The 25429-nt window shown below is 42.4% G+C and overlaps 1 protein-coding gene across 1 annotated transcript in view; it reads left to right on the forward strand.

Moving 5' to 3' along the window:
• ITM2C (integral membrane protein 2C) overlaps positions 1 to 25429 on the forward strand; it is a 40982-nt gene that overhangs the window by 10737 nt on the left and 4816 nt on the right. The window contains exons 2-4 of the mRNA XM_054983321.1: positions 16647 to 16793; positions 19733 to 19921; positions 20849 to 20959. Of these exons, the coding sequence (XP_054839296.1) occupies positions 16647 to 16793; positions 19733 to 19921; positions 20849 to 20959 (447 nt within the window). The remainder of the gene's footprint in view (positions 1 to 16646; positions 16794 to 19732; positions 19922 to 20848; positions 20960 to 25429) is intronic.

Genomic DNA, 25429 nt, shown 5'->3' on the forward strand with positions numbered 1-25429 from the left:
TCTCTGTAAATAATACAGCAGGCTGGGTCACCCTTTTCAAGACTCTTATAGAGACATACACTATTAACGATCTAATGTGGAATAAGCAAACAAACAGACCCAATAGCATTCATAAAAATAGGTTTTTATTAGCAATACTGAATTCATGGGATAAATATAAAAATAAACTTGTTCCAGACATATCCAGATTCTCTTCCTTCATAAATCAAACCTGGTTTTCTCCAGGTAAAGATCCAGTTTTCCAAAACATTTTTCGACAGGCCAACTTGACAAGATTAATTGACTTAGCTTCACCTGCTGGTCTGCTGGGTAAATTAGAATTAGAACGTAAACCGAAACAAAAACTGTTATGGTTCAGATATCTACAGGTTAAAAGCATGTCAGAACAAATAGGTCTGAAGTCAATAATGAAAGAACCACTGACAGAGTTTGAAATGGTACTACGTTCCTATACAATGCAAAAAAAGGGTATGATATCGATACTTTATTCCATCCTTCTAAACACGGTGAACAAAAAACAAATTTCATGTCAATCCAGCTGGGCCAAAGACAGTAAGGTAGACCAATCTATGGAAACCTGGAAAAAAATTTGGACATCAGACATTTTTAAGTCAAATGTTATTTCAACTAAGTTACAATCTTTCAAGATTGTGCACAGGTGGTATCTTACCCCTAAGAGAATATCACATATATACCCATTGGCTTCCCCACAGTGCTGGAAGAAATGTGGAGAGGTAGGAACGTTCGCCCACTGTTGGTGGGAATGTGCAATTATTAAAAATTATTGGGGTAAAGTGCTCGAAGAAATCAGAGAAATAACAGGGTATATAATCCCGTTAGACCCCAAGATTATCTCCTTGAATCAGTGGGGTAATTTACCTATACCTAAAATTAGGAGAGAACTGATTGCATCTTTTCTTGTAGTAGCAAAGAATGAGATAGCTTTGGTTTGGAAGAAAAACTCAGCTCCTTTAATTGAAGCATGGTTGGAAAAAGTGTGGAACTATTTCATTGTGGGAAAAACACATAACGACCTCTATGTAGCGGAGAAGTTTCCGGTGAGCTCTAACTTTGTGGAGAAATGGTTCCCATTTTTTGAACATGTTGAAAAACATAACATTCAGCCGAAATCAAAAATCCTTCAAACAATAACTCTGTCCAAGGGTTTTACACTGTAAGGTTCCACAATGTATATAATTTTGTTGGCATGTGCTTACTCTCCTTCTGTAACAGAATTCCATGACTTGAATTGATTGTTTGTTGTACATGTTCAAGTTTGTATGTTGTAATTGTTTTATTTCAATAAAAAGTTATATATATAAAAAAATGAAAGCTGGAAATTTAGGGAACCTGCTACTCTTATTACTATAGTGTTATATTGATATAATGATATTCAACTGCTGATGTAAAAAAAAAACCCCTGGAGAAGTCTCAGTAGCCTGGGGGAGGGGGGTATGGCGGATTCTTGGGAGGCCGGAGCAGGGAAACTACAGAGAAACCTGCCATGTGGAATCCTTGTTGCTTCTGTGCTGTAATGCCAGCTGCGCCAGCAATGGGGAAACAACTTACGCCTGCCCCTTTGTAGAAACCACTGAAGAGCAGCTGATCTCTTCTTGTGATAATCACAGAACAGCTACCTAGATCTGATGTGAAGATATTGACCTAAATTTGTTTTCAAGCATGGTAGCCTGCCATTGAAGCTTCTGTTGCAAGGAAGAGGATGCAGTCTTGATTGTGCCTGATTAAATTAGATTTTGGTTTAAAGATGCTTCTTGTTCACTTCCCCTCTTGCTAAAATAAAATATGAGTCATCTGTTTGCTATGCAGTATGCTATGGGCTGATAAAGAGATAGGGTCAGCACACAGTACTGGCAAAATCTGCAGGAGGTAGATATGCTATTGCTGTTAACTGCAGAAAGTGTTTGGGTTTCCCATAATGCTCTGGGTGCTGCTGTTTAAGTTCCTGTTCTACCCCCTTCTTCACTCCCCAGGCTTTCTAGCTTTTGCCTAGGGTGCAGGGTCTCTGTACCTGAGGTCTGTGTATGACAAGCTTCAATATGTTATGACCACAAGTACAACGACCAAGCAACTACTTGGTCATTTATTCAACGGTAAACAAGATTCACTCCCAAGGTGGGATCCGTACATCATTAGATGAACCAAGGTTTGACTCGGTGTAAGACAGCTTCATGGGTTCAGTGACTATACTTTCCTCCTTAGCTGTGCCTGTTTTAGACGATTGCTGCTGCTGCTAATGCTTCTCCCACCGGACAGTCTCTTTTGACACAAATGCTTAACAACAACTGGCTGTGCTAGCATATGTGGACAGTGTACCATTTTCCACATGCATGAGCTGGCCCTGTAGCAGATCTGTCATTTATTTACATTATTTATAGTCCACCTTTCTCATTGAGACTCAAGGGGTAAGTCAATACGATCAACAGCTGGGACATCCAGTAAACGATGCCATTGGGTTTCATTGCAGAAATGTGAAAATGAACAAATCTGATACAAAGCTGAAACAAAGCATAAAGAATTAAATATGATATGTTAAATGATGCAGAAATTTCCTAGTAGGGGCATAGTTACATAAATAGATAGTACGCAGTAGCATAGTCTAGAGTCCCTATCCCCTTCCCAATGCATCTTTCTGAACTATTTCCTTTCAGTACAGCCCTCCTATCTGTATAAAAAGGCCCTCCTGCATAATTCAGTTTTGCATAGTTTGTGAAAAGTTAGGAGAGTGGGAGCCCTCCAACCCTGATCCATAAGGTGGGGGCCACAACAGAGATGCATGTACAGGCAATTTTTTTTACTCATTTGCAGGGTGACACCTGCAGAAGGCCCTTTTTAGATGAGCAAGGCTGCTAAGGCCGTGAAGGGCACTGCATGTGATGGCCAATACCTTGAATTGAGCCTGGTAGCTGATGGGCAGCCAGAAGAATGACTACAGAATGGGACTAATATGCGTGGTCCACCTGGCTCCTTATGATAACCAAGCTGTGGCATGCTGCATCAACTGGAGCCTCTGAGTTAACTTTGAGGGGAGACCCAGTAGTCTAATCTCAGTGTTAATGTGGTGTGGATCCAGGAGGCCAGATGGACGTTATCAAGGTAGGGGGCCATCTTCCAGGCTTGGGTGAGTTGGGAGAAGAAGGCCTTCTTTGCAACTGTATTAACTTGTGTCTCTAGCTGCAGTACTGGATCTAGCATAACCCCTAAGCTCTTAACCAAGTCAGCAAGGGTCAGCTGAACCCCACTGACAATGAGGAGCGCAGTGTCCTTCACGATCCCTGCCTTTCCAACCAGCAACACTTCTGTCTTTTCTGGTTTCAGTTTCAGGTTTATTCACCCTTTCTTCAGCCATTTGACAACAGGCAGGCAGCAACTCAAGATCTCTTCTGCATCACCAGGGGATTTGGATAGCAAGATACAGAGCTGAGTGTTATCTACATATTGATGACATTTGATTTCATAACTATGAATGATTTCTCCTAAAGGCTTTAGTTTACACAGAGGTTGAGTAACATGGGGAATAAGATTGCACCCTGTGGAACCCCGTAAGATCATCTTCATACTGAAGATAGCTGGTCTCCAACAGCAACCCTTTGAGTACATCCCATGAGGAACAATTTAAATCAATCCAAGGCACATCCCCTGATACCTGTTTCTGCCTCCAGATTCCTCGACAGGATGGCATGATCTGCTGCAGAGAGATCCAGGAGGAATAGCAAAGAGGCATGACCTTTGTGTAAATTCAGACAGGGGTCATCAGCTAAAGCCACCAGAGCTGCTTCTGTCCAATAGCTCAGCCTAAACACAGACTGAAAAGGATCCAGAGGGTGAGGGTTATCGAAGAAGACCTCGTCTCTCAGAGCCAAACTACAAGAGATGAATTACACAAGGAGGAACACATGAAGGGAGTCGCAATGTTAGCCAGGAAGCTGTATTTTAAAAGATCGGAAGGCTTTGTCAATTTCTCCTCTCTACAGAGCCAGGAAGAGGGTTTGTTAATTTTCTCTTTGCCTCCACAAAGGAGAGGTAAAACTGACAGACCCTTCCAGAGGCAAAGAAGAAATTATCAATATCCATTACTGTAACTTGGTTAAAATGGTCCATAAGTGGATCGGACTGTATATTGTTAAACATTTCTTCTGTATCACCTGTATTACATCTGGCATCTAGATCAGAGCATACTTGTGCTATTTTATCAGCAAAAACCTTTTCAAAAATGTAACAGCTAATTGTCTGTTCCCAAGATAGTAGTGGTTCAGATTTGACACTCAGAAAAGGTCTATTACCATTTTTATCCCATTCTGCTGCTGCTCTGCCAGTCCTTATAACAACTCTTTGACCCAGGTTAGGCTGAGTGAGTGGGATTAGCTTAAGTTTTCCCCAGTGACTGTCACAGTTGAGCAGGATTTGAACTCTGGTTTCCCAGTCCTAGATTCTAACCACACTGTCACACTCATTCACAGTTATTGGAAATCCACCCTTGACCAGGTTTTATTGTCAGTGTTTAAAATTGGTTAAGAAGTGGTAACTTCTTCTAGAGTCTTTGACTTCTGGGGTGAAAATAATGCTGAGTTATTTATACCTGTCCACCCCATTTCTTCCCTCTGTCCTCCCACCTTGCCCTGCTGCTGAAAATGGCTTGCATTCTGCGTTTACCATCATGTGATGGAGTGGCAAACACTGTTGCTGGGAATTAGTATATGCCATTTTTCTCCTCCGCTGCCTTTCCTTTGTCTTCCATCTTGAACTAATGAAGAAAATTATGCAAATCTCTGGCAGAAGGAGAGAGTTAAGTAGCCAGCCGATGTTTATTGAATCTTTCTGTTCTGATTGCGCATCCACACTCAGCCGCCCTTTGAGCATCTTGCCCTCTCTATTGTATAGCAACAGAGCTGTGCCTTAATTAGAGAAAGAGAGATATTAGGCATTTTTGCATGCTGTGCTGCCGTGTGTCCCTCGAACAGGTGGTTGAGCTTTGTTTTGAGAGCCTGCGGCTGGTGTCATTTAAAGAGGCAATCAGGCGCATCATGTGACTGACTGTTCTTAGGTCTCTTAGTCTGAGCTGTATGCCTCATTCCAGATGTCCAACTCCAAACAAAACAAAGAGAGTCATTGCCTTTGTGTTTTCACTGGAATGTTGCTCACGGGGCTTTGCACCAGCGCCCTGTTTATGTCCTGGTACTGAAGGCTTGGTTGCCCTGAAGACTGTGTGTGGTATTCCCCCCCCCCCATTCTGAATCAAAACTTTAAAAACTGTCTGCAGCCATCAACAGATGCCCACCTCCAGTTTTCTGTTGAAATTACAAAACTGTGTGTTCGATCCAGGCTGAATTGTCTGCTCATGCAAAGTACTTTGCTCAGTGAACAGAATGCCCCTGTCTTTTTGTCACCCTCTCAATCTCCCTGAAAGGCTGCTCCTGGGGACAAGGGCCCCTCAGAACAGCATGAGAGGCCAGTCGGGGGTCTGCAGCTAGGGTTGCCAGGTCCCTGTACCCTCCTGCTGGGAAGGAGGGGGGACCTGGCACTTACCTCATGCCAGAAGTGAGGTGGTCTTCGCAAGCACACAAAGCACGTGCATGCTCTGGCGCCTTGTGCAGTGACATCACTGCTGGAAGTGACGTTGTCATGCCTGCCATGGGAGCGCTCCCGTGCGCTGTCTGTGGCCAATTCGGCCTGTTTGGGGCCCCAAATGAAGCATAGGAACACTCCCACGGCCGGCGCACTGACGTCACTTCTGGAAGTGACATTGCCGCGCATGTTGGAAATGCGTGCAGTGCTCATTCCTGCAGTGCCTGTCAGTGGCAGACAACCTCCAGGAGCTTGCCACCTCCCACCAACCACTGGAGGGTTGGCAGGCAAGTTGGCAAACCCCCGGTAGTTTGCTTGCCACTGGCAGGCACCTGGGAACCCAAGGAACATTTAACATTTTTCACTTGGCTCTGACTGCCTGTGGGGAGGAGGGGGAGGAGCCTGTGTACCAGGGGTCCAGCTGACCATTTAGTTTCCAGAGATGTCAAAGATTGATGCTGAGGACCTAGCAAGAAAAGGGTACTGATGCTTGGCTGAGAAGGTGAAAGATGGACATTAGCTCCTTCTTTTCTTCTATTCTCCCCACTCCCCATTAGGGGCCTTAGAGGGAAACTACCCAAGACTCCTGGGCACGTGTTGGTTCCTGCAAGGTTCCCTGGGTAGTGTAGTCTTACAAAAAACAGCCACTCAATACAATTCTCTACCAGGGGAAGAGCGACGGGAAGGATTCTGTCTCTCTCTGTCTTTTGCAAAAAGTCTCAGCTCAGGTTTTCCTCCAGAAGCTCGGGGGGGGGGGGCGTAACACGAGGCAGGAAATCTAGGGTGGCTTTTTGCAAGAGAGAGTCCGTGATGCGATTCTCTGACAGGGAGAAGAGTAGTTGGGAGATTCTCTTTCTCTTACAAAAAGCCACCCTGGATTTCCTGCCTCCTGTTATGTCCTACCCTCGAGCTCCCAGAGGAAAACTCAAGCCAAGGCTTTTTGAAAGAAAGTGACAGAATCTCTCCTATCACTCTTCCCCTGGCAGAGAATTGAATTGAGTGGCTGTTCTTTGTAAGACTATGCTACCCAGGAAACCTTGAGGGACCCAACACATGAAGAACACGTGTCTGCTATGTCATGTAGTTTGGCTCTTAGTAGAGCATTTTTTCTTTTCTTTTTTCGCATGTAGAAGGTCCCAGGTTCAGTCCCTGGCATCTCCAGTTATAAAAGTTCAGGTCGCAAGTGATGTGAAAGATGTTTGCTAGAGAACCTGGAGAGTTGCTGTCACTCAGAGTAGATGATACTGACCATGCTAGACCTCTGACTGTGTTTACTGTTCCCTTGATCTTAGAAATCAACGTAGTGATATATTCTTTTAAAATAACAGAAAGAACTCCAGGCAAGACATGTAAAAGAAATTTTTACTGGGAAACTTTTGGGAAAGTTTTCTTGTTTGAGTAAAGATGAACTCCTGTACCTTGGAGAAAGACAACAAGGGGATCAGTCTTGTCAGTCTCTTCTGTTAATAGCAGCACTTCCGCCTAGTGGGAGGAACCTCCCTTGTGATGCACAAGCAGAAGAAACTTTTCCATCAGCGGAAGACTCCCTAGTGCTGGATTAGTGGAACTTGTTCATGGAATCCATCCCTGTGTATTCTAGCTATAATACCTGGTGGAAGGGTGTTCAGCATTACTGAAATAGGCCTCATGGCTCTTTCTTTGTACCTATCACAGGTTTATCCTACCCACTGCACATTCATCTCTCTCTCTCTCTCTCTCTCTCTCTCTCTCTCTCTCTCCTCCCTCCCCCCCCTCCCTCCCTCCCCCCCATTTTCAGGTGCCTGCATGTAAGCACGTTTTCCTCAGAGTAATTTTTTAATATTGTGGTTCAATACAATAAATGTGTACTTTGGGAATTGTCTATTGTGGCAAAAGAAAGAAACAGGGAGAGAGAGAGCGTTTTGAGGCCCCAGTAGAATAGCAATTGCAGTACTTCAGGGAAAAGTCATAAATAATGATGCCTCTCTCTGTAATGGAATGTCATCTTGCTGAAAGAGGACAAAAAATGTGATAGGCTTTGAAAGCCTGAATGTCCTTTACTCTTGGGGTGTGTGTGTGTGTGTGGAGTGATCTGGGTGGCAGCAGCTGATAGGTGAAATACTTTCAGAAAGCTAAATGTGGTGATGGGGGGAGAGATTTTCTCTGGCTGAATGAATTCAGGTTTGATAAAATGGTTTTAATTTTCTTTCTCTTGTTTAAACATCCTAGATCAGACCTGTCCAAATTTAAGAAGCAAATTAACTTGAGATTAAACATATTTCCTGCTGTGTTAGTCTTAGAGTTTTTTCTGAGTCTTTCCACATACAGCCCTCCATTTTGGAGATCCTCATGTGAGATCGTGGTTAGTATGCTGGACCTGAGTTCAAATCACAGCATTACTGTGAAGCTCATTGGGCAGTCATTTTGTGACCTAACTTATCTTGATGGTTATTTGTGGAAAAGGGAGAATCAGGGAAGATGGAATAAAAATATGGTTGGTCTCATTTGCACACTCATACCTTTATTTATCTTTAGATGCATCATTTTCTCCCATCTGGCTAGGATGATCTTGGGTCCCCTTAACATCCCTTCCCCCAATTCTCTCCCATGCCCTCTGCATCAGGATCAACAACTCGTATTGTGAGAAGTCTAGGCACAAAAGGGTGGGGTGGGGTTATAGGGTTACCAGCCTCAGGTGGGACCTGGAGATCGTCTAGAATTACAACCAATCTCCAGCTGACAGAGATCACTTTCCTGGAGAAAACAGCTGCTTTGGAGGGGTGGACACTATGGCATTATACCCTGTTGAGGTCCTTCCCCTCCCCAAATCCCACCTTCCACAGATTCCACCCCAAAATCTCCAGGAATTTGCCAACCTGAAGTTGGCAAGCCTAGGTGGCAGGAACACTGTAGAAAAAATGCAAGCAGGGAAGCCAGTTTCATTTGCATTTTCTCCGAAACCTTTAAGTCAAGCATCATTTCTAGGAGTGAGAGAAGCTCTACAAAAAGTTGGTTGGTTTAATTAAACCTCTCCTAATATGGGCCAGATGTTTTCCACTAACCACTTTTTTTGCAACTAGCTTGGAAAGGCCTTGCTTCTTGAATGGCATTCTGCTACAAGCAGCCATTCTTTCCTCTTCTCTGTCTTCTGGTACAGACTGGTCACCCAAGCTGACCCCAGCCCCTTTTATTGAATATTGTGTATTCCAATATCCTGTCTGCCAGCTGGGGCAGACTTGAAGTGCCTTCTGAGCATGCTGCCTGGATCAGTGAGCTTTTTCTCCTCTCTCTTCTTCCCACCCCCAGGCCCTCTGGCTCAGACTGCTGTCCCTGCTTTTGCTCATCTATGAAGTATTAGTGCTAAAACAATTGGCCATAAGCCAAGCCATGCAGTCTGCCTTGTTTGGTGATTTGTTATTTCCCTCCCCTACTTTTTGGTGGATGGTTCATTAGTCATCTGTTATCTTCTTTCTGCTAAAGAGAGATTTTTTTCCCTTAGGGTTTTTTTAATCTTCCTTTAATTAATCTGTGTTTTGCTTCATTGCAATTTGGATTTATTTATTTACTTATACATGTAGACCTCACCTTTCTTCCCAATAGGGACCCAAAGCAGATTATATTGTTTTCCTCTCCTACGTATTATCTTAATGTTGAGAGACAGGATATAAATGTTTAAGATAAATAAGTACATTAACAGTGCAATCCTAAGCAGAGTTACTCCAGTCTTAGCCCATTGATTTCAGTGGTCTCAGACTGGAGTAACTCTGCTTAGAATTGAACTGTAAATGTTTACATTGACTTTATTATTTTTTGATCAAGTGTATCCTGAGCTTATGAAGACAAGAGTGTAATTCAGTGATGAGCTATCAGCAATGACTTTCTATTGCATTCCTAGAATATATGCCCTCTTTTACTATGTGGAATAGTATTGTATTGGCTAGGCCAGCAGCCATTGGGAGAACAATTTAGTTTACAAACTAGATACTAATTAATTTTTGAAATGTGGCTCTCCATGCCCCCAACAATGAGTTCAAGGCAGTGTACCGACTGAAATCATTAAAGAACCACAAAAATTCTGTACAAATTACATTAATAAATAATATAAATTAAATGTCCTCTTTAAAAAAAACTACTTAAAATCCAAGGCTAAACAGCAACATGCTTTGAAAATAAAAAAAACAAACAAGGGGCCATGGTTCAGTGGGAGAGCATCTGGCGCAGATGTGTAAAGCCTCAGGTTCAGTCCCTGACACCTCCTATTAAAAGGAACAGGTAATAGATAATATGAAAAACCTTGACCTGAGACCCTAGGGAGCTGCAGCCAGTCCTGAGTAGACATTGCTGACTTTGACAGACCAGTGGGAGATAGGCTTACTGTGACAGCAGCCCAGCATAATAAGATACCTTTGAACAGCAGGAACATCTTCATTTGCAGCAAAAATGGTAGGTTAGAAAGCTTAACTGTGGAGGATAGTCTGTAGCAGTGGCATCACTACTGAAAAGGCCCTGCTTCAGTACTCATAGACTTCCCTGCCTCGCAGAAAGATGTGTTATATTGGTCAGGCTTTTCTGCTCAATGTGCAGCAGTATGAAGCAAATGGAAAGGCACTCCTGCAACTCCTGAAGTCTGGCCCTACAGGAAGAAAGAGTTCAAGAACAGTAGAGAGAGAGAGGTCATTAGCACAGGGGATCCCACCTCCCTCAAATCACACAGGCTACTCATTGCTATTACTTTTCTATTGCCTTGCTTCTGGACCAACTGTAAGCAAAATTACAGACAAAACCAGGGCTGTGAAGTGAAAACTCAATGAATACACATTAAGAACACTCAAATTATCAAAAATATAGTGAAGCTATATAGTGACGCTGTCTGTCTGTCTGTCGCTGAGAGAGTATGCGAAACTGTTCCACAGGGATCTAACGACATGTGCCTGCTGAAGAAGTGACCCATTCATGAAACGGGCTAATCTCGTCCTGTGGCTGATGAGGTGGCTGAATTTGCTGACTTGCCGTTGGACCCCTTCAGCTCTTCACAGCCTCTTTTCTTCAATTGCAGCATGATGTTATTGGACATTTTCGCCCTTTAAATGTTTTTGCTGTGGACAGTATCCCTTGTAAACCGTTCCATGGCTGCCTAATTGAATGGTGGTGCCAGTGTGCACCCTTGTATATTTGTAATTGAGTGTTTCTGCCTTTAGGCTGTATAATTCTTAGGAGGTGCCTGCGTGCACCCCCTCTTTACTGTTTGTGCCGGTGAGCACCTTTGTGATGTATTTACTGGGATGGTTGTTGTAATACTCACATCTTGATTACTTCAGTATTTGGATCATTTTGTATATACACATTATAACTATATTTTTGATAATTTGTGTGTTCTTAATGTGTATTCATTGAGTTTTCACTTCACAGCCCTGGTTTTGTCTGTAATTTTGCTTGCACTGGGGTGGTCCCTATTTTTGCTTTCAGTCTGGACCAACTGTAGCAAGAGGAAAACTAGAATAAAACATATTTTGAATGATGACAGGTAAAAAATAGGCCTGGAGGTACCTAATTTGATTGGACTAGTACCGAGGAAGGCATTTTGAGCAACTGAAAAGATTATAGCTTGGATCCCACAGTGCCTCGCATGGCCAGAAAGCACGTCAGCTTTTGCAAGGAGTGGTCTCTAGTTTCTCCTGCCTCCACATATGCAGGTGCAGCCTTCTCCTGTCTTGCATCATGCATTGTAGAAGGTTCCTGATCTTCAAGAGTGGCTTTGATAGAGCAGCAAGATGGAGGAGTCCAAGAAGCCTTTTCCATGTGGAACTCTTTGGATCCAAAGCCTAGGTGTTTTTCATATGGAGATAGGCTTGTGCGGTTTCCTTGCTGCCATTGTGGGTGCTATACAGCATTGGGGGCTTCCACACTCTAAGTTTCCACACATTTTCTCTGCTTCAGTGCCCTGGCAGCAACCTTTCCCATGCGCCCCCCCCCCCAAGACTTTTTCAGGTTTCTTTTTTAATCAGAAGTTGAATATCATTATTACATTATGTCTATCAGGTAATCTGAATTCCTAGTCTTTATTTGAAAAATAGGTCTCTCTAGCCTCTTTCGTTGCAGAGATGTGTAAAGGGAAAGGCACATCTCTACAATGAAAGGGGCAAAAGACAGAGAGGTAATCAAGTTGTCAACAAATGGGCACAAGCTCTGAATGCCCCAATACCTTTTCCAATGTAGGAACACTACTGCATAGAGCAGTCATTGTTTCTTGTTATTTAAAAATATGTATTTTGTTTATAATAACATATGGGTTAATGATAAAAAGATACATTGAATAGGAAGACATTATAGTCATATTGGTAACTTCCCTTGGTATAGTGGACATGGCCCAAAGTAAAAAGAGTACTGGGAAGATATTTTTGTCCCTAGAATAATGAGATGTGAATTTATAATGGATCCTCTCTTGTTTTTAGTAGATCAGTGCAAAAATCATCACACCACTACATGGATAATGGTAGCTTTTTGAATATTATATGCTAAATATTGGAAACAAAGGTACTAAGATTAATTAATAGTTAAGCAAATAATGTATTTATGCTGCAGTGTATGCAAAAAACATTAATTGTGGCTTTGTTAATTACAAGAAGCAACTTAATATATCTAATTCTCAAAGTAGCCCCATCTGTGGATATTAAAATCCAGATATTGGGGTCATGAACAGACAAGACAGATCTTTCTACAAATCTGAAAAAAGCCCCAGGTTTGCAGAAAATTCTGAAATATAAATAAATAAATGAATAAATAAATAAATGTTTTTTTTTAAAAAAACTCCCCAAATGATGTAAACACAATGCCTGTAGCTTTAAGACATGAATTCTTTCAGTGGCTGTTGCTAAGCAACTACAACAGTATTTCCAGCCTTGGTTTCTGTCAGTAAAATGCAGGGCAGAGCCATTTGCAGGGCTTTTTTGGCCTTTGAGGGAACACTTATTGGGGTAGGGTTGCCAGATCCCCCAGAGCCCAAACTGGGGCATGAGGGAGTTGGGGGGGGCACGAACATCTGGAACACTTCCTTATTGCGCTGGGGATGACGTTCTTCCTGGTGTGACAAGGAAATGCTCTGCAGAGCATGGAAGTGTGTTGTGGGGCTTCTGGGCCCATGTCTTCCTCCCTCCCCACAGGTCAGGTGGCAGGGGGCAGAGGCAGGGAGTGGGATCCTTATATTTTGGCCAAGCCCACCACCAACAGCCGAGCTACTCACTACCACACAATGTGCATGACTTACTGAGTCATGGCTGTTTGTTACTGTTCAACAGCAGCCAACCCCACAAAAGCTAGTGTGGGTAGTGGTTAGATTTAGACTAGGATCTGGGAGACCCAGGTCAGACCTCTGCTCTGCTGTGGCAGTTTGCTGGGTAGCCTTGGCCCAGTCACACACTTACAGCCTAACCTTACCTTACAGGGTGTTTGTGAGGATACAGTGAATTAGAGAAGAGCAATGTAAGTTGGTTTCGATCCCTGCTGTGTAATATATATGAAGTAACTAAATAATAAATATAGCTGAAGATCGGGAGCAGATAAAAGGTTAGTTGGTTGGTAAATAAGGTGAGAAGGAAATAGGGAAAGCTGAGGATATGGGGGCTGCCTGGGCAGAAAGAGGAAATAGTGTGGAGAGGGGGATACAGGGAAAGTGAGATGCCCCCCGCAAGGCTTTACAAATTCCCCACCATGCAGCTAGGCCCAGCCTGATTGGCACCATGTATTTTGGCCCAACCCAGTGACTGGCACTGCACATCTGGGCCAGACTTTTCCTGGGGAAAGGCTGCCAGGGAAAGGGAAGGAGGGAAAGTTGAAGATGGGGGGACAGATGAAAGTAAGTTGTCTAATGGGTGGGTAAGAGAGAAGGAAAGGGGGAGAGACTGTGGGGGCTTTCACAAAAGGGAAAGAGAAAATAGTGGGGGAGAAGAAAATGAGATGTCACCTCAAGTGCTTGCAGATCCCTGCTTGTACTATTTATGTTCAATCAAAACATTTTGTGTGTATTGATTTTTACATATTGATTTAACTTGGAAAATGTTTCTGTGTGTTATGCAATGAAAAAAGTTGATATTTGGTGCCTGATGAATCATAGTTTTGACTAAGGTTGTTTTAAAGTTCTTTTCAAAATAAAAGTGATTTTGACTGTTACTAACATAGCGTTGACTATTTTACAAAAATAATTCAGTGGAAAGTTGTCCTCGTGTTGCTGATATAACATATGTTGCCAAGGCTTGGGAACCATAGTTAACATAAATCAACTGTGATGTATTTTGTTAAAGGATCTGTTCACTGATTTTCATGGGAATTTGATCTCCATGCTAAGGTGATGCAGAATGCGAGGATGAAGATACTCTAAAGTTTGAATAATGCAGTTTTTGGATTTTTTTCAGCATTATGAATTTCCTAACACACTTCTGAATGGGATAATGCATGAATACATGATGTGCACGTGCTGGGAAGCCAGGATTACTTGGGTCTTCAGGTTGTGTAAAATTGATAGAGTGGTGAACTACTCATAGGTTTCTTACTATTTTCTACAAGGAAAGTTTTTTTTTTAAAAAAAAAATGTAGGAATCAGCCTCAGTCAGGAACATAGATCCAGCGGAGTTAGCCATGTTAGTCTGTAGTAGCAAAATAGAAAAAGAGTCCAGTAGCACCTTTAAGATTAACCAACTTTACTGTAGCATAAGTTTTTGAGAACCACAGTTCTCTTTGTCAGATGCAGGAACAGTCAGGAACAGTTGTTGATGAAGATGCAGTTTCTTCCCCAGCAAAATTCATGTTCCCAGCAGTTTGAAATCTTCTGATGGCTGATAAAAACTTGATAGCTACCAGGTTGTGTCAGCCTAATTTTCCAACATTGACAGACTGAGTTGAAATGAAGAATTAAAATATTTCCAAAATGGCCAAATTGATTGCATGTGTACATCTGATGTATCGTGGCCAGGGTGGATTTGATTTAAATCAAACTGATTTAAATCACGATTTAAATCACTAGTCATTAAGGCTTGATTTAAATCATAGTTTTCTACATAAAGACTAATTCTTGCTGGTATAACTTTAATATGCAAGTAGATGCCTGCCTTACCGATAGGTAAAGGAACTTCATTAAAGTATTCCCAAACTGGGTCTCTTTTACGGCCTGCTGCCATTATAGGTTTTTTCCTCCAAGGAAAGAATGTGATAAACCTCAGGTCATACACACAAAAGAGCCAAAGACTTGTGCAGTATTGTGCTCAAAAAGTTTCACTTTCATTTTGTGCTGCTTGCCCCTCCCTCCTCACACTTAGTTTCTTGTGCAGATCTATTCCACTCCAAACAATCAGAAAAATATTGTTTCTATTCACTGAACTTCTTGAAACTTAGCACTGGAGGGGTTGATTCTGTCTTCATAGGTTTGTAGAACAATAGGATTAAGGTCTTTTTCTCAACTCTGTTCATGTTATAACATTTTTGCTGTGAAGAAGAGGCATGTGATCTCTGCTGAGCTGACACAAATTCAGTTTTGAGAACTGCAAAACTAAGCATCTGTGATAATATCTCGTAGGCAGAGAAACTGCCCAATAATCTTACAAAAACCTCTGGAAGAGCATGACATTGTGAATGGATTAATGGAATTTATTTACCAAAAAAATTAAACATATACAGTCTTATTCTACATAATTAAAAACTAATCTTTATTTCATGATGGAATAACCTTTGGATGGTAATATATTTTCCTCAAAAAGCATTTTATTTTAAAAAATCTGATTTAAATCAAAAAAATCCGATTTAAATTTTAAAAAATCCGATTTTTTTGATTTTTTTAAAAAAATCATTGATTTTTATTCACCCTGATCGTGGCTAAGAGACTGAACTTCCACTCAGCAGCTCCTGCTTTAAATTTGACTTCTGCCATGTATTCCCTGGGCATCCCTAGAAATCATTCTCAGCTTCAACTTTCCCGTCTGTAAAATGGGGAATATAGAATTGCAGCTATTTATTAAGTGTTCATATGACTGAACACACTTATTTTCTTTGTTATAGTGTGATACTTGCCACTGCTTCTGGTCTTAAAAAACCCTATATTGTAAGTTCCTTCGTGGTTGTGTCTGTGTGTGTGAGTTTGCTTATATTCCTCTGGAGTGTTATATACATTTATGACAACAAATAACTGGTAAACATGCAGTTATGATAATTTCCATGTAAAATAACTGTGACCTTCTGTGACCAGTACAAAGGAGGACAGTGCCTCTGTTGTGGACTTTTATGAGATGCAGTTCATTTTGCTGGGTTCAGAAAGCTGCACCTGCCTTCAGTTTTTTCCTTATACCAAACTAATAAGAATAAAGAGAACAACAACAACATTCGATTTATATACTGCCCTTAAGGGCAACTTAATGCCACACTTAGAGCGGTCTACAAAGTGAGTTATCATTATCCTCATGACAGTCACCCTGTGAGGTGGGTGGGGCTGAGAAAGCTCTGACAGGGCTGTGACTGGCCCAAGGTTCTCCATCTGGTTTCAAGCGGGGGAGTAGGGAATCAAACCCAGCTCTCCAGATTAGAGTCCTGCTGCTCTTAACGACTACACCAAATTGGTGTATAAAGGTATAAGCCTTGTGTTTGTTTCACCTACCTTGCTGATATTTGCTTTCAGCATGGCCCTTGAAGTTGTTGTGGTTCAGTAGTAGACCATATGCCTTTGCATATCCCAGTATTAAACCTGGATCTCCAGTAGCAGGTGTGGGAAAGACCAGAGAGCTGCTGTGGAGAGCTTCTGCCGATCAGAGTAAACAATACTGCATTCGATAGATAGATGAATCGTATGGCTTGGTTTCTGGCTGTTCAGATGATCATATGTTTTCATTCAGGCTCTTCTTTGTTTGCTCAGCACAATCCCCCCCTCAACCAGCCCAGAAATTGTGGCCCATTCTTCATGGTAGGCAAAGCTTCATAAAGGTTTCACTTCATGTGTCCCTCTTAACTACTGAATCTTACACTGCCAAATCATCACCTGTGTTGTTCACATCTATTGCATTGCCGATGAAACAGTTTTGACTGACATTCCCATCTCCTGTCGACAGGAGGAACAGCCTTTGCCAGTACAGAGCAGAAGGTCTTCTCTCAGCCGCATGTGCTACTTGACAATGATCTTGCTGCTGCTGCTCCTTGGCTTGATTTTGACATCAATGTATATCTACAGATACTTCGCCATTACTGGCTCATCTCTGGTATGTATGGGACAGCATGGACATTTTTCTTGTATTCTTTAGCTTGGTTGACCCTCTTTGAAAAGTTATCTTAGAGCTGGAAAAGGAGTCAAAAAGTAAAGACAAAATGATTGAGGGGATTGAAGATCTTTCCTATGAAGATAGACTAAAGAGTTTCATGCTTTTTTAGTTTAGAAAAAAGGTTAAAAAGAGAGGGTGAAGACAAGCGGTATAGATTTGTAAAAATGATGAACAGTGTGACAGAAATTGATAGAGAGAACTTTCCCCTATCTCCTGTAATACTAGATCTTGCAGGGGGGCTGTTACACAATAAAATTGACGTGCAGTGGCTTCAGGATAGAAAAAAGGAAGTTTTTCATGGAATGCATAATGAATTTGTGGAACTTCCTGCCACCGGGCGTGGTGTGGCTAGACATGGGCACGAACACAGGAAAAAAACCCAAACACGCTGTTCGTGGTTCATTGCCATCCATGAACAATGAACATTGACGAACATAATGCTATCACGAACATGTTCATTGTTTGTTGTTTGTGGGGGCCTGCAGCCCCTACCCACCCCCACCCACCCCTCTCCCCTCTAATCCACTTACTTGGCCCTTTAAAGATCCCTTTAAACTATCAGCTGGCAGGCGGCAGGGGGGATTCTCCCCTGCTGCCTGCCAGCTGATAGTTTAAAGGGCCTGCCACTTGCAAGTGGCAGGGCCCTTTAAACACCCCAAGCCCCCACCCCCCGCCCCACCCCAGCGCTGCTGGGCTTCTGCCCGGTGAGAGCGGTGCAGGGAGATTCTCCCCTTCCCGCTTGCACCCAGCAGAGTCGGCACCCTGGGGCTGCTTCTGCCCCATGTGAGCAGGGCAGGGAGATTCTCCCTGTCTCGCTCGCACCCAGCAGAAGAAGCCACGTGGCGCCGGCTCTCCCGGTGCTGAGAGGGACGTAGAGATTCTCCCCCCTCCCACTGGGAGAGCGAGCGTGCCGGGCTGCTTCTGCATGGTGTCAGAGGGTTGAGGAGAATCTCCTAGTCCCTCTAACATTGAGCAGAAGAAGCCCGGCGGCACCAGCTCTCCGGGTGGGAGGGGAGAGAATCTTCCCATCCCTCTCAGCACTGGAAGAGCTGGCGCCACTGGGCCGCTGCGACCTGGTGCGAGAGGGGTGGGGAGATTCTCCCCATCCCTCTCACACCAGGAGAGGGGAAGCCGGCACTCAGCCGCTTGTAGGGGAAGCCCCTGACGAGCAGCTGATTCAGGGGTTTAAATGCCCCTTTCCGTGCCACTGAGCAGCGGCACGGAAACAAGCATTTAAACTCTGAAGTTTCCTGAAGCTATACAAATAGATTCAGGAATATTTGATTCCAGGTTTCCAGGGCAACAGCAGGAGTTCAGACAATCCCTGCCTGAGTTGCCATGGGAATTGATTGCAGGTGCCAGACTGTCTTGCTTGACGAACAGCAACAATTCAGCAACGAACGAGGCTTGCAACGACCACCTGTTTGTTTGGAATGGGGCCTTACGAACAGCCTGTTCACAAACAGCCAAACAGGCTGTTCGTGGGCTTTTTTGCATTCGTAATGCTGTTCGTGCCCATGTCTAGTGGGGGCCCACTGGCTTAGAAGAAGTTAAAAGGGAATAGACAGATCTATGGAGGATTGGTCTGTCAGTGGATATTGGTTACGATGCCACATTGTCATTAACTTGACCAGTCAGGGATTGTCACAGAGGAAGAAATCTAATGGCTACCAAGGCCCACATAAACTACTATAATTAAAACCTCCACCCACCTCTCACCATTTAGAATGAATCCAAAGTGGGGAGTTTTTTGCACATACCCCTTTCATTGAGGGCATTTAGCCCTACCCTTCAGATTCAGGAGAAGGTAGCTGCTTTTTGTTAGAGTTAAGAGAGGCAAATCAAAAAAAGAGAATTCCCACAGGTATGTATCTCACAATGAGATCTCGCTGCTGCAGAATGAAGAGATGAGTGTAAGGGAGGAAACTGTTACCCTTCATTCCTTTCTCTGGCTGTGAGAAGTAGAAGGGTGCTCATTGCTGAAAAAAATGAGAGAAAAGACTGGAGCTTTCTCCACCCTCCACATATAAATTTCCCCCCAAGTAAACCACATCTTATTCATGCTGCAGTCTTATACACACTTCCTTGATTCTGTTGACTACAGTAGGAGTTCTGACTCTACATTTATGTTCACATAGCAAATTAAAGGCACTCAGCATATTACCAGTTTGTGATCAGAATGTCTGAAAAGTGTTGGCTCCTGAAAGTCTTTTTCTGGAACCAGCAACCCTTAATTTACTTTGGATTTGTTTTATGTAATTAATTACCCATTGGTGAGGAAGTGCTTTTGATTTCTACATGTGACCAAATGTCTCCTTGCTTAATATTACTTTGCACTGTGGAAAAAGAGTTCTTGAACTAGAGTTTTGGTGAGTTCTGGATCAAATTGAGATCTCCAGTGCATCTGTCATTCTTTACCTCTTACTCTTTTGATTAGTGGGTTGATTTGTAGATTCTAGCAAGCAGGGGGAGATGGCATGTGGCAGGATTCCTCTCTTGCATTGAGTATGCCTACTGTTGGTGTAAACACAATAGCCAAAGGAGAGGTTGCGTTAGGTTTGTCACCTGTAGAGATGTCCTTTAAATGCAGTTGTTGTCTTCTGCAGTGTTGCAAAAGAGGAGAATGGGAACAAAACAAGAATTAATTGGCCCTACCATAGTTGGTAGCAAGGGTGACTCATAGGTATAGAAAGCCTGGGATAAAACTGCTTTTTCGAGAGTTATTCTGTTGCCCAGTTTAGAAGGCAAGCCCTCTGCGGAGAGTTCAGGCAGCTGCCATCTTGATGTGCTCTTAAACTGCTGGAGAGCTTTCCCTCTAGCTTTTGAAGCAAAGGCTGCAGTGATGCAAGTTTCTGATGACCTGTATTTCATTTTCACAGACTTACTCAGAAAACCTCTTCCATTGTGGAGTTATCTATCAAGACCACTCCTACTCACAGTTAAGGGGACAGCTGGAACTGCATGAGGATGTGAAGATTTATCTTGAGGAGGACTATGAACAGATCAAAATCCCAATGCCTCACTTTGGTGAAAGTGATCCTGCGGATATTATCCATGATTTTCAGCGGGTAAGAAATTAGAAATGGGACATGGTTATTGTGATAGCTACAGGCTGAAGGCTGGAACATGAAGCAGAAAGGGATGGGGTGGGCACAAGTGAGTTGTGCTTCCTCTTTCTGAGATGCCAAAGTGATGCTCTAAACGGAACTTGCATGCTAGGTTTGTGCAAGTTCCTTTTCTAATGTTACACTCTAGGTGCGGTGGGGGAAGGGCCATTCCTAGTGCTTTGTCTCCTTCCTCAGAACCTCCACTGTTGTTTTAATGATGTTTTAATGCAGATGAATTTTTATTGCATTTTAATATGTTGTTATCCGCCCTGAGCCCACTCGCGGGAAGGGCCGAATAGAAATTTGAAATAAATAAATAAATAAATAAAGCCATCTTCAGAACTTTGACTCTGATGGTGTTCAGGTGTCACCATGAGCTGCACTTAAACTCCACTTGTTGCTGGGTTTGCTTGCATAAGCTGGATTTCTCAGAGAAATGGGTTTCACAATTACAAGAGGCTGACTGCAGTTGAGTCAAGGTTGAGAGCCATCCTCCAGGCTGCATGATGGAAGAAAGCACTTTGGCTGGAGAACTCACTTGCTTCTCCAGTAATAAAGCTCCTCTTGAGTGTTCCATTAAAGGTGCAGGAGACAGATCTCCTCAGCAGCCCATTTCCTCTCAGATGCCTGGTTGTGTGCGGCAGAAGACACTGCTAGATAATTGCCTTCCATGAGCATCAAATGCTAATATCCAATTTTAGATGAAGAAAATTTGAATGTAGATGAAGGAAATTTGAATGTGGTGTATAATGAACCTCAACATAGGTCTGAAAGGTCCAGGCATGACAAAGTAAAATTCTTTTTTGCAAAAATTGAATATGCCCCTGCTGTATTTTTCTGCGTGAATCTGCATCCATTTTAAGCCCGTTCTTTGTGTCTTGGTTTTAGGGGTTGACAGCATACCATGACATAGCCCTTGATAAATGCTACGTCATTGAGCTGAACACCACTATTGTTATGCCACCTCAGAGCTTCTGGGAGCTTCTCATTAATGTGAAGGTATGTCTGTTTAAACATTTTTAATAACATTTCAGCTCCTGGAACAATAATGGCAATCCCAGCAAAGCACAGTTTGCTTTGACATCCAGATTGTCAAACTTGGGTTTGTTTTTGGTTTAGTTTGGAATCTTGGTTTAAGACCAAAAAACAGTTGGTCATGATGTCCAATTTGGAAATCACAATAAACTGTGGTTAGTTGGAAACTAGGAAGTCTTCCAAGCCATGCACAAGGGGGGGGGGGGGAGGTAGGGGGAGGGTACAAACTCAAAGACATCCAAGGCTCATTCCTTTAACAAAAAGACTTGGGTCCCAATACATGAGTTGGATTCAGTCAGCTTTTTTGACACAATCATACCCACTTTCCTTTCATGCTATAGTCTCTGTCTCATATGGCTTTTTTGTGTGCAGACTCCATAATTCTTAGGATAGCCCTTTTGTGGTTGCCAAAGAGGAACCCTCCTCCTTTTTCACACACAGAAAAGCTAGTTGGTATCAACCCAACCACTGGAAAGTGCATAATATAGCTGGCCTACTGAGGCTATAACCAGACAAAATTATCCGTGTATAGTTAAAGTCTTATCCTCACTCATGCAGTTAACAATACATTTATTGAATTAGCTCTTATTGTATAGCCAGGACTCATACCACATAGTGCAATACAACTACAACTTCAACTTACAGGCGTCATACATACTCCAACCCATCAATTAAAGTGTCTCGTGCTCAAAATCCTATTATCCATACTATTAAAGTGCAATCAGCTACTGAGGCTATGCAGGTCTAGATGTGGAATACTCCAGGTTTCTTCTGATGTTATCCTATAGATGAGAAGCTTGTTAATTCTGTACCCAAGCTTCCAACTTGAGAACCCAAATTCTGCTTTCAAAATGCATTAGGTAAGGTCCAGTCTACCACAGTTATGCTGTCCCTGTTTGGGAGGGCACTCTCCCCAAAGGAGGGTACAAGTGTACATGCATGACACAGAGCGATGGGAAGTGGGTTCCTACTGCAGATCTGTTGCTCAGCTCCTGCTTAACCTGTTCTGTGCTTCTGGAATTATGTAGTGCCTCTGCTTATTTACTATCCACCCTAAAACTGTCCCATCTTTCTAAAATCATTTCAACATTGCAGCCTCCCATAATGTTAAATTCTATTAATTTATTTTGCCGCTTTTTGTTTGGTGTCAACTGCTCTCTTCTAGCGGGAATCCAGCAACAGCGAGTTATTTTAACATATGTTGCAAATTACATTGCATTCATCAATAGTGTTTTCCTCTGTTGGTTTCTTTTCCCTAAAGAAGTGAACCAAGACTGTATTATAAAGTGAAGCACATTACTGCTCCATGAAACAGACAGTGCTGATGATTTAAGAACTCTAAAAACATGCAAAAACATTCAACTCAAGCATGCTGTTTGGTTTGAATGCTGGTGGAACATTTTGTGGAAAATAATTAACCTTAACTCTGTGAAGACCTGCAAGTATTGAAGCTGAGCATTCGATTCATTTTATTTCATGCACTATCTTTTATCAAAATAGTGCTATATCTGCCCAGAATAACACAGAACTGGTGAACTTGCATCACTATGGTTGCTCTGAATGGAACAGCTCTTTCAATTTTGATGTAAAGTTATCAACTACTGCTGCCAAGCTACTGCTGTAGTTAATTTTATCACAGTATTATCTTGTGAAATTCTAGAACATGGTAAGTTCTGCATATTATCCAGCTTGAAAGACATTTTCATCAAATCCAATATTTACAATGCAATCTTAAGTGGAGTTACTTACATCCTGCTAAGTCTATTGAAAAGACTTTGCTTAGAAGGGTCTCTGTTTAGTATTGCAGTATTATTCACTCAGAAAATGAACCAAATATGAATTATTAATTCACTCTCAGTACTCATTGCTGTGTTTCGAGAGCTTACATCAGTCTTATAAGAGCAAAACAGTTTTTCAACGTTCTAATGTTGAAGCCACTTCTGAAATACAAAACAGAGTGTATCTAGATGAAATAAATGCTTAGGAATAAGCAGTGTTTAGAATATATTGTCTGCTAGTTATAGCTTGAGTCTTTTGTTCTCATCTTTTCAAAGTAAAATTAGCTGCTCTAGTAGATGTGTTGAATGGAAGCTTCCACCTCACTTTGAGAATCTTCTTGTCCTAAAGTGGTTTGGAGTTAGGAACTATTTTTGAGATGGGCCATTGTTTGCACACGCACACACAAGGTCATTTCCCCATGAAGATAATGTAATAATCACATGACAAATTGGGGGAGGGGTGGAATTGTTTGCTTTTATTTCTGTTGCTAAGTATTTTTTTCTTATCCCCTCCCCCATTTGTTTACCCTAGGTTTTTTCTGCATGATTAATTCTTCATGTTGAAAATCCTTTTCTCTCTTTCCAGATGTTTTCCTTTTCTACCATCTCACCCCTCCTTCATTAAAGGGCTTTTTATGTTACGCGTATGTTATATATTTATTCTGCCCTTCATCCATGATGCTCAGAGAAGCAAACATGGTTTTGCCCCCAGCCCCTTGATGCTGAGGGAACATTTGCGTGGCTCTGCAAAGAGAAATCCTGCCTCATCAAACTTGTGGAGTTGGTTAAAAAATGTGGAGAAGGGTGGTCTTGTAGACATTATATACTTTGACTTGCAAAGGGCTTTTGACAGGGTACCTGGCCATAGACTCCCAAGTAAGATAAGCAGTCATGGGATAAAAGGATTAGCCCCCTTAGGGATTAAAAAATTGGTTAAATTTGGTGTAGTGGTTAGGAGCACAGGACTCTAATCTGGAGAACCGAGTTTGATTCCCACTCCTCCACTTGAAGCCAGCTGGGTGACCTTGGGTCAGTCACAGCTTCTAGGAGTTCTCTCAGCCCCACCCACCTCACAGGGTGATTGTTGTAGGGATAATAATAACATACTTTGTAAACCATTCTGAGTGGGTGTTATATCATCCTGAAGGGTGGTATATAAATTGAATGTTGTTGTTATTAAATGACAGGAAGTGGAGTATAAGAATAAATGGACAGTTCTCACAGTGGAGGGAACTGAACAGCAGGGTCCCACAAGGAGCTGTATTAGGACCAGTGTTATTTCATTTGTTCATAAATGATTTGGAATTGGGGGTAAACAGTGTAGTGGCCAAGTGTGTAGATGACACAGAATTGTTCAGGGTGGTGAAAACCAAAGCTGATGGTGAAGAGCTCCAGGAAGATCTACACCAGTTGGGTGAGTGGACAAACAACACAGTGGCGAATGAGGTTCAATACAGTTGAAAATTTGGACTAGATGGACCACTGGTCTGATCTAGCAGGGCTCTTCTTATGTTCCTTGTTTTTTGTTGTTGTTTTTTTAACAGAGCTCATGAAGTGCGGGTAGATTAGGATGAGAGAGAGAGAGAGTGATATGCTCGGGGACACTCAATGAACTTAAGAGCCAAGCGGGGATCGTCTCTGTCCCAGCATTCTGCTCAGTGCCTCAATGTAATGACCCTGATCAATTACATTATGCTGATAAAACCCTGACCTAGATACTTAGTTGTTGGAAACTATTGGGTCCAGCTAGTTGTTAAGGGTTTCCAGTGGAAATCATTCAGTGCTTAATCATCTTTAGATGTTTGTCCTTTCCTGTTACAGAGGCTTTAAAGCTGTAGTGTTACTTCTTCAATCTCTTACAAAAGGTTGGAGAACAGAGTCAGTTGTCTTCTGGGGATGCCACATTTGGATTTTCTTGGAGTGGAGGGGATGATTCAACACTGCATGGGGTACAGTTCCATCAAGGCTCAAAGAACGTTCAAGATTAAATCTTGAGTTAAATCTGCTCTTGAATATATTAAGTTTCCAAAAAAAAAAAGCCTTGGGTTTTATGAACTTTTGCTGTGGTTACTGCCTCTATTTTTTAATATAGGCACTCCTGAAGAATAATCATGTATGTTCTGAAATGTGAGGTGGACAGGTGGGTGGGAGTAATCTACACTCATCCATCTGAAAGTGGCATTCTTGCCTTCCCCCAGACCCTGAGTCGAGGATGTTTAGTCTCTATTGCTTCTGTAGATACTAATGAACAAAAAAGTATGGTCTTTTCCCTGTACACCGGAGACAAAATGCATCCGGATCTCTTAACATAATGCATGTAGCTTGTAATTGTATAGTCAGTCTCTCTCTTTGTCTGCTTCTTTAATGCAGATGAATCAATAACTTAACTTTTGTAGAACTGTTGTGTTAATGTCTGCGAAGCAACTAATAGACTGAGACAGAAATATTCTACAAGAGTGTATTGATTTAGCCTGCCTTGCCCACACAGCAGCATAGCAGTGTGCTTATAGCTTGTTCCCTTGGAGTTTTCTAATATCTCAGGAGATAATCATTGAGCCAGGAAGTGGGGAGGAGGCATGCAGGTGGCATGTCTTGCTTAGTCCCATGGAACTATCTGATACTGTTCTGCTGGGATCTCAGTTGGAACTTTCTGCTT

Source organism: Eublepharis macularius, chromosome 6 (assembly GCF_028583425.1).
Source record: "Eublepharis macularius isolate TG4126 chromosome 6, MPM_Emac_v1.0, whole genome shotgun sequence".
Classification (NCBI taxonomy): Eukaryota; Metazoa; Chordata; class Lepidosauria; order Squamata; family Eublepharidae; genus Eublepharis; species Eublepharis macularius.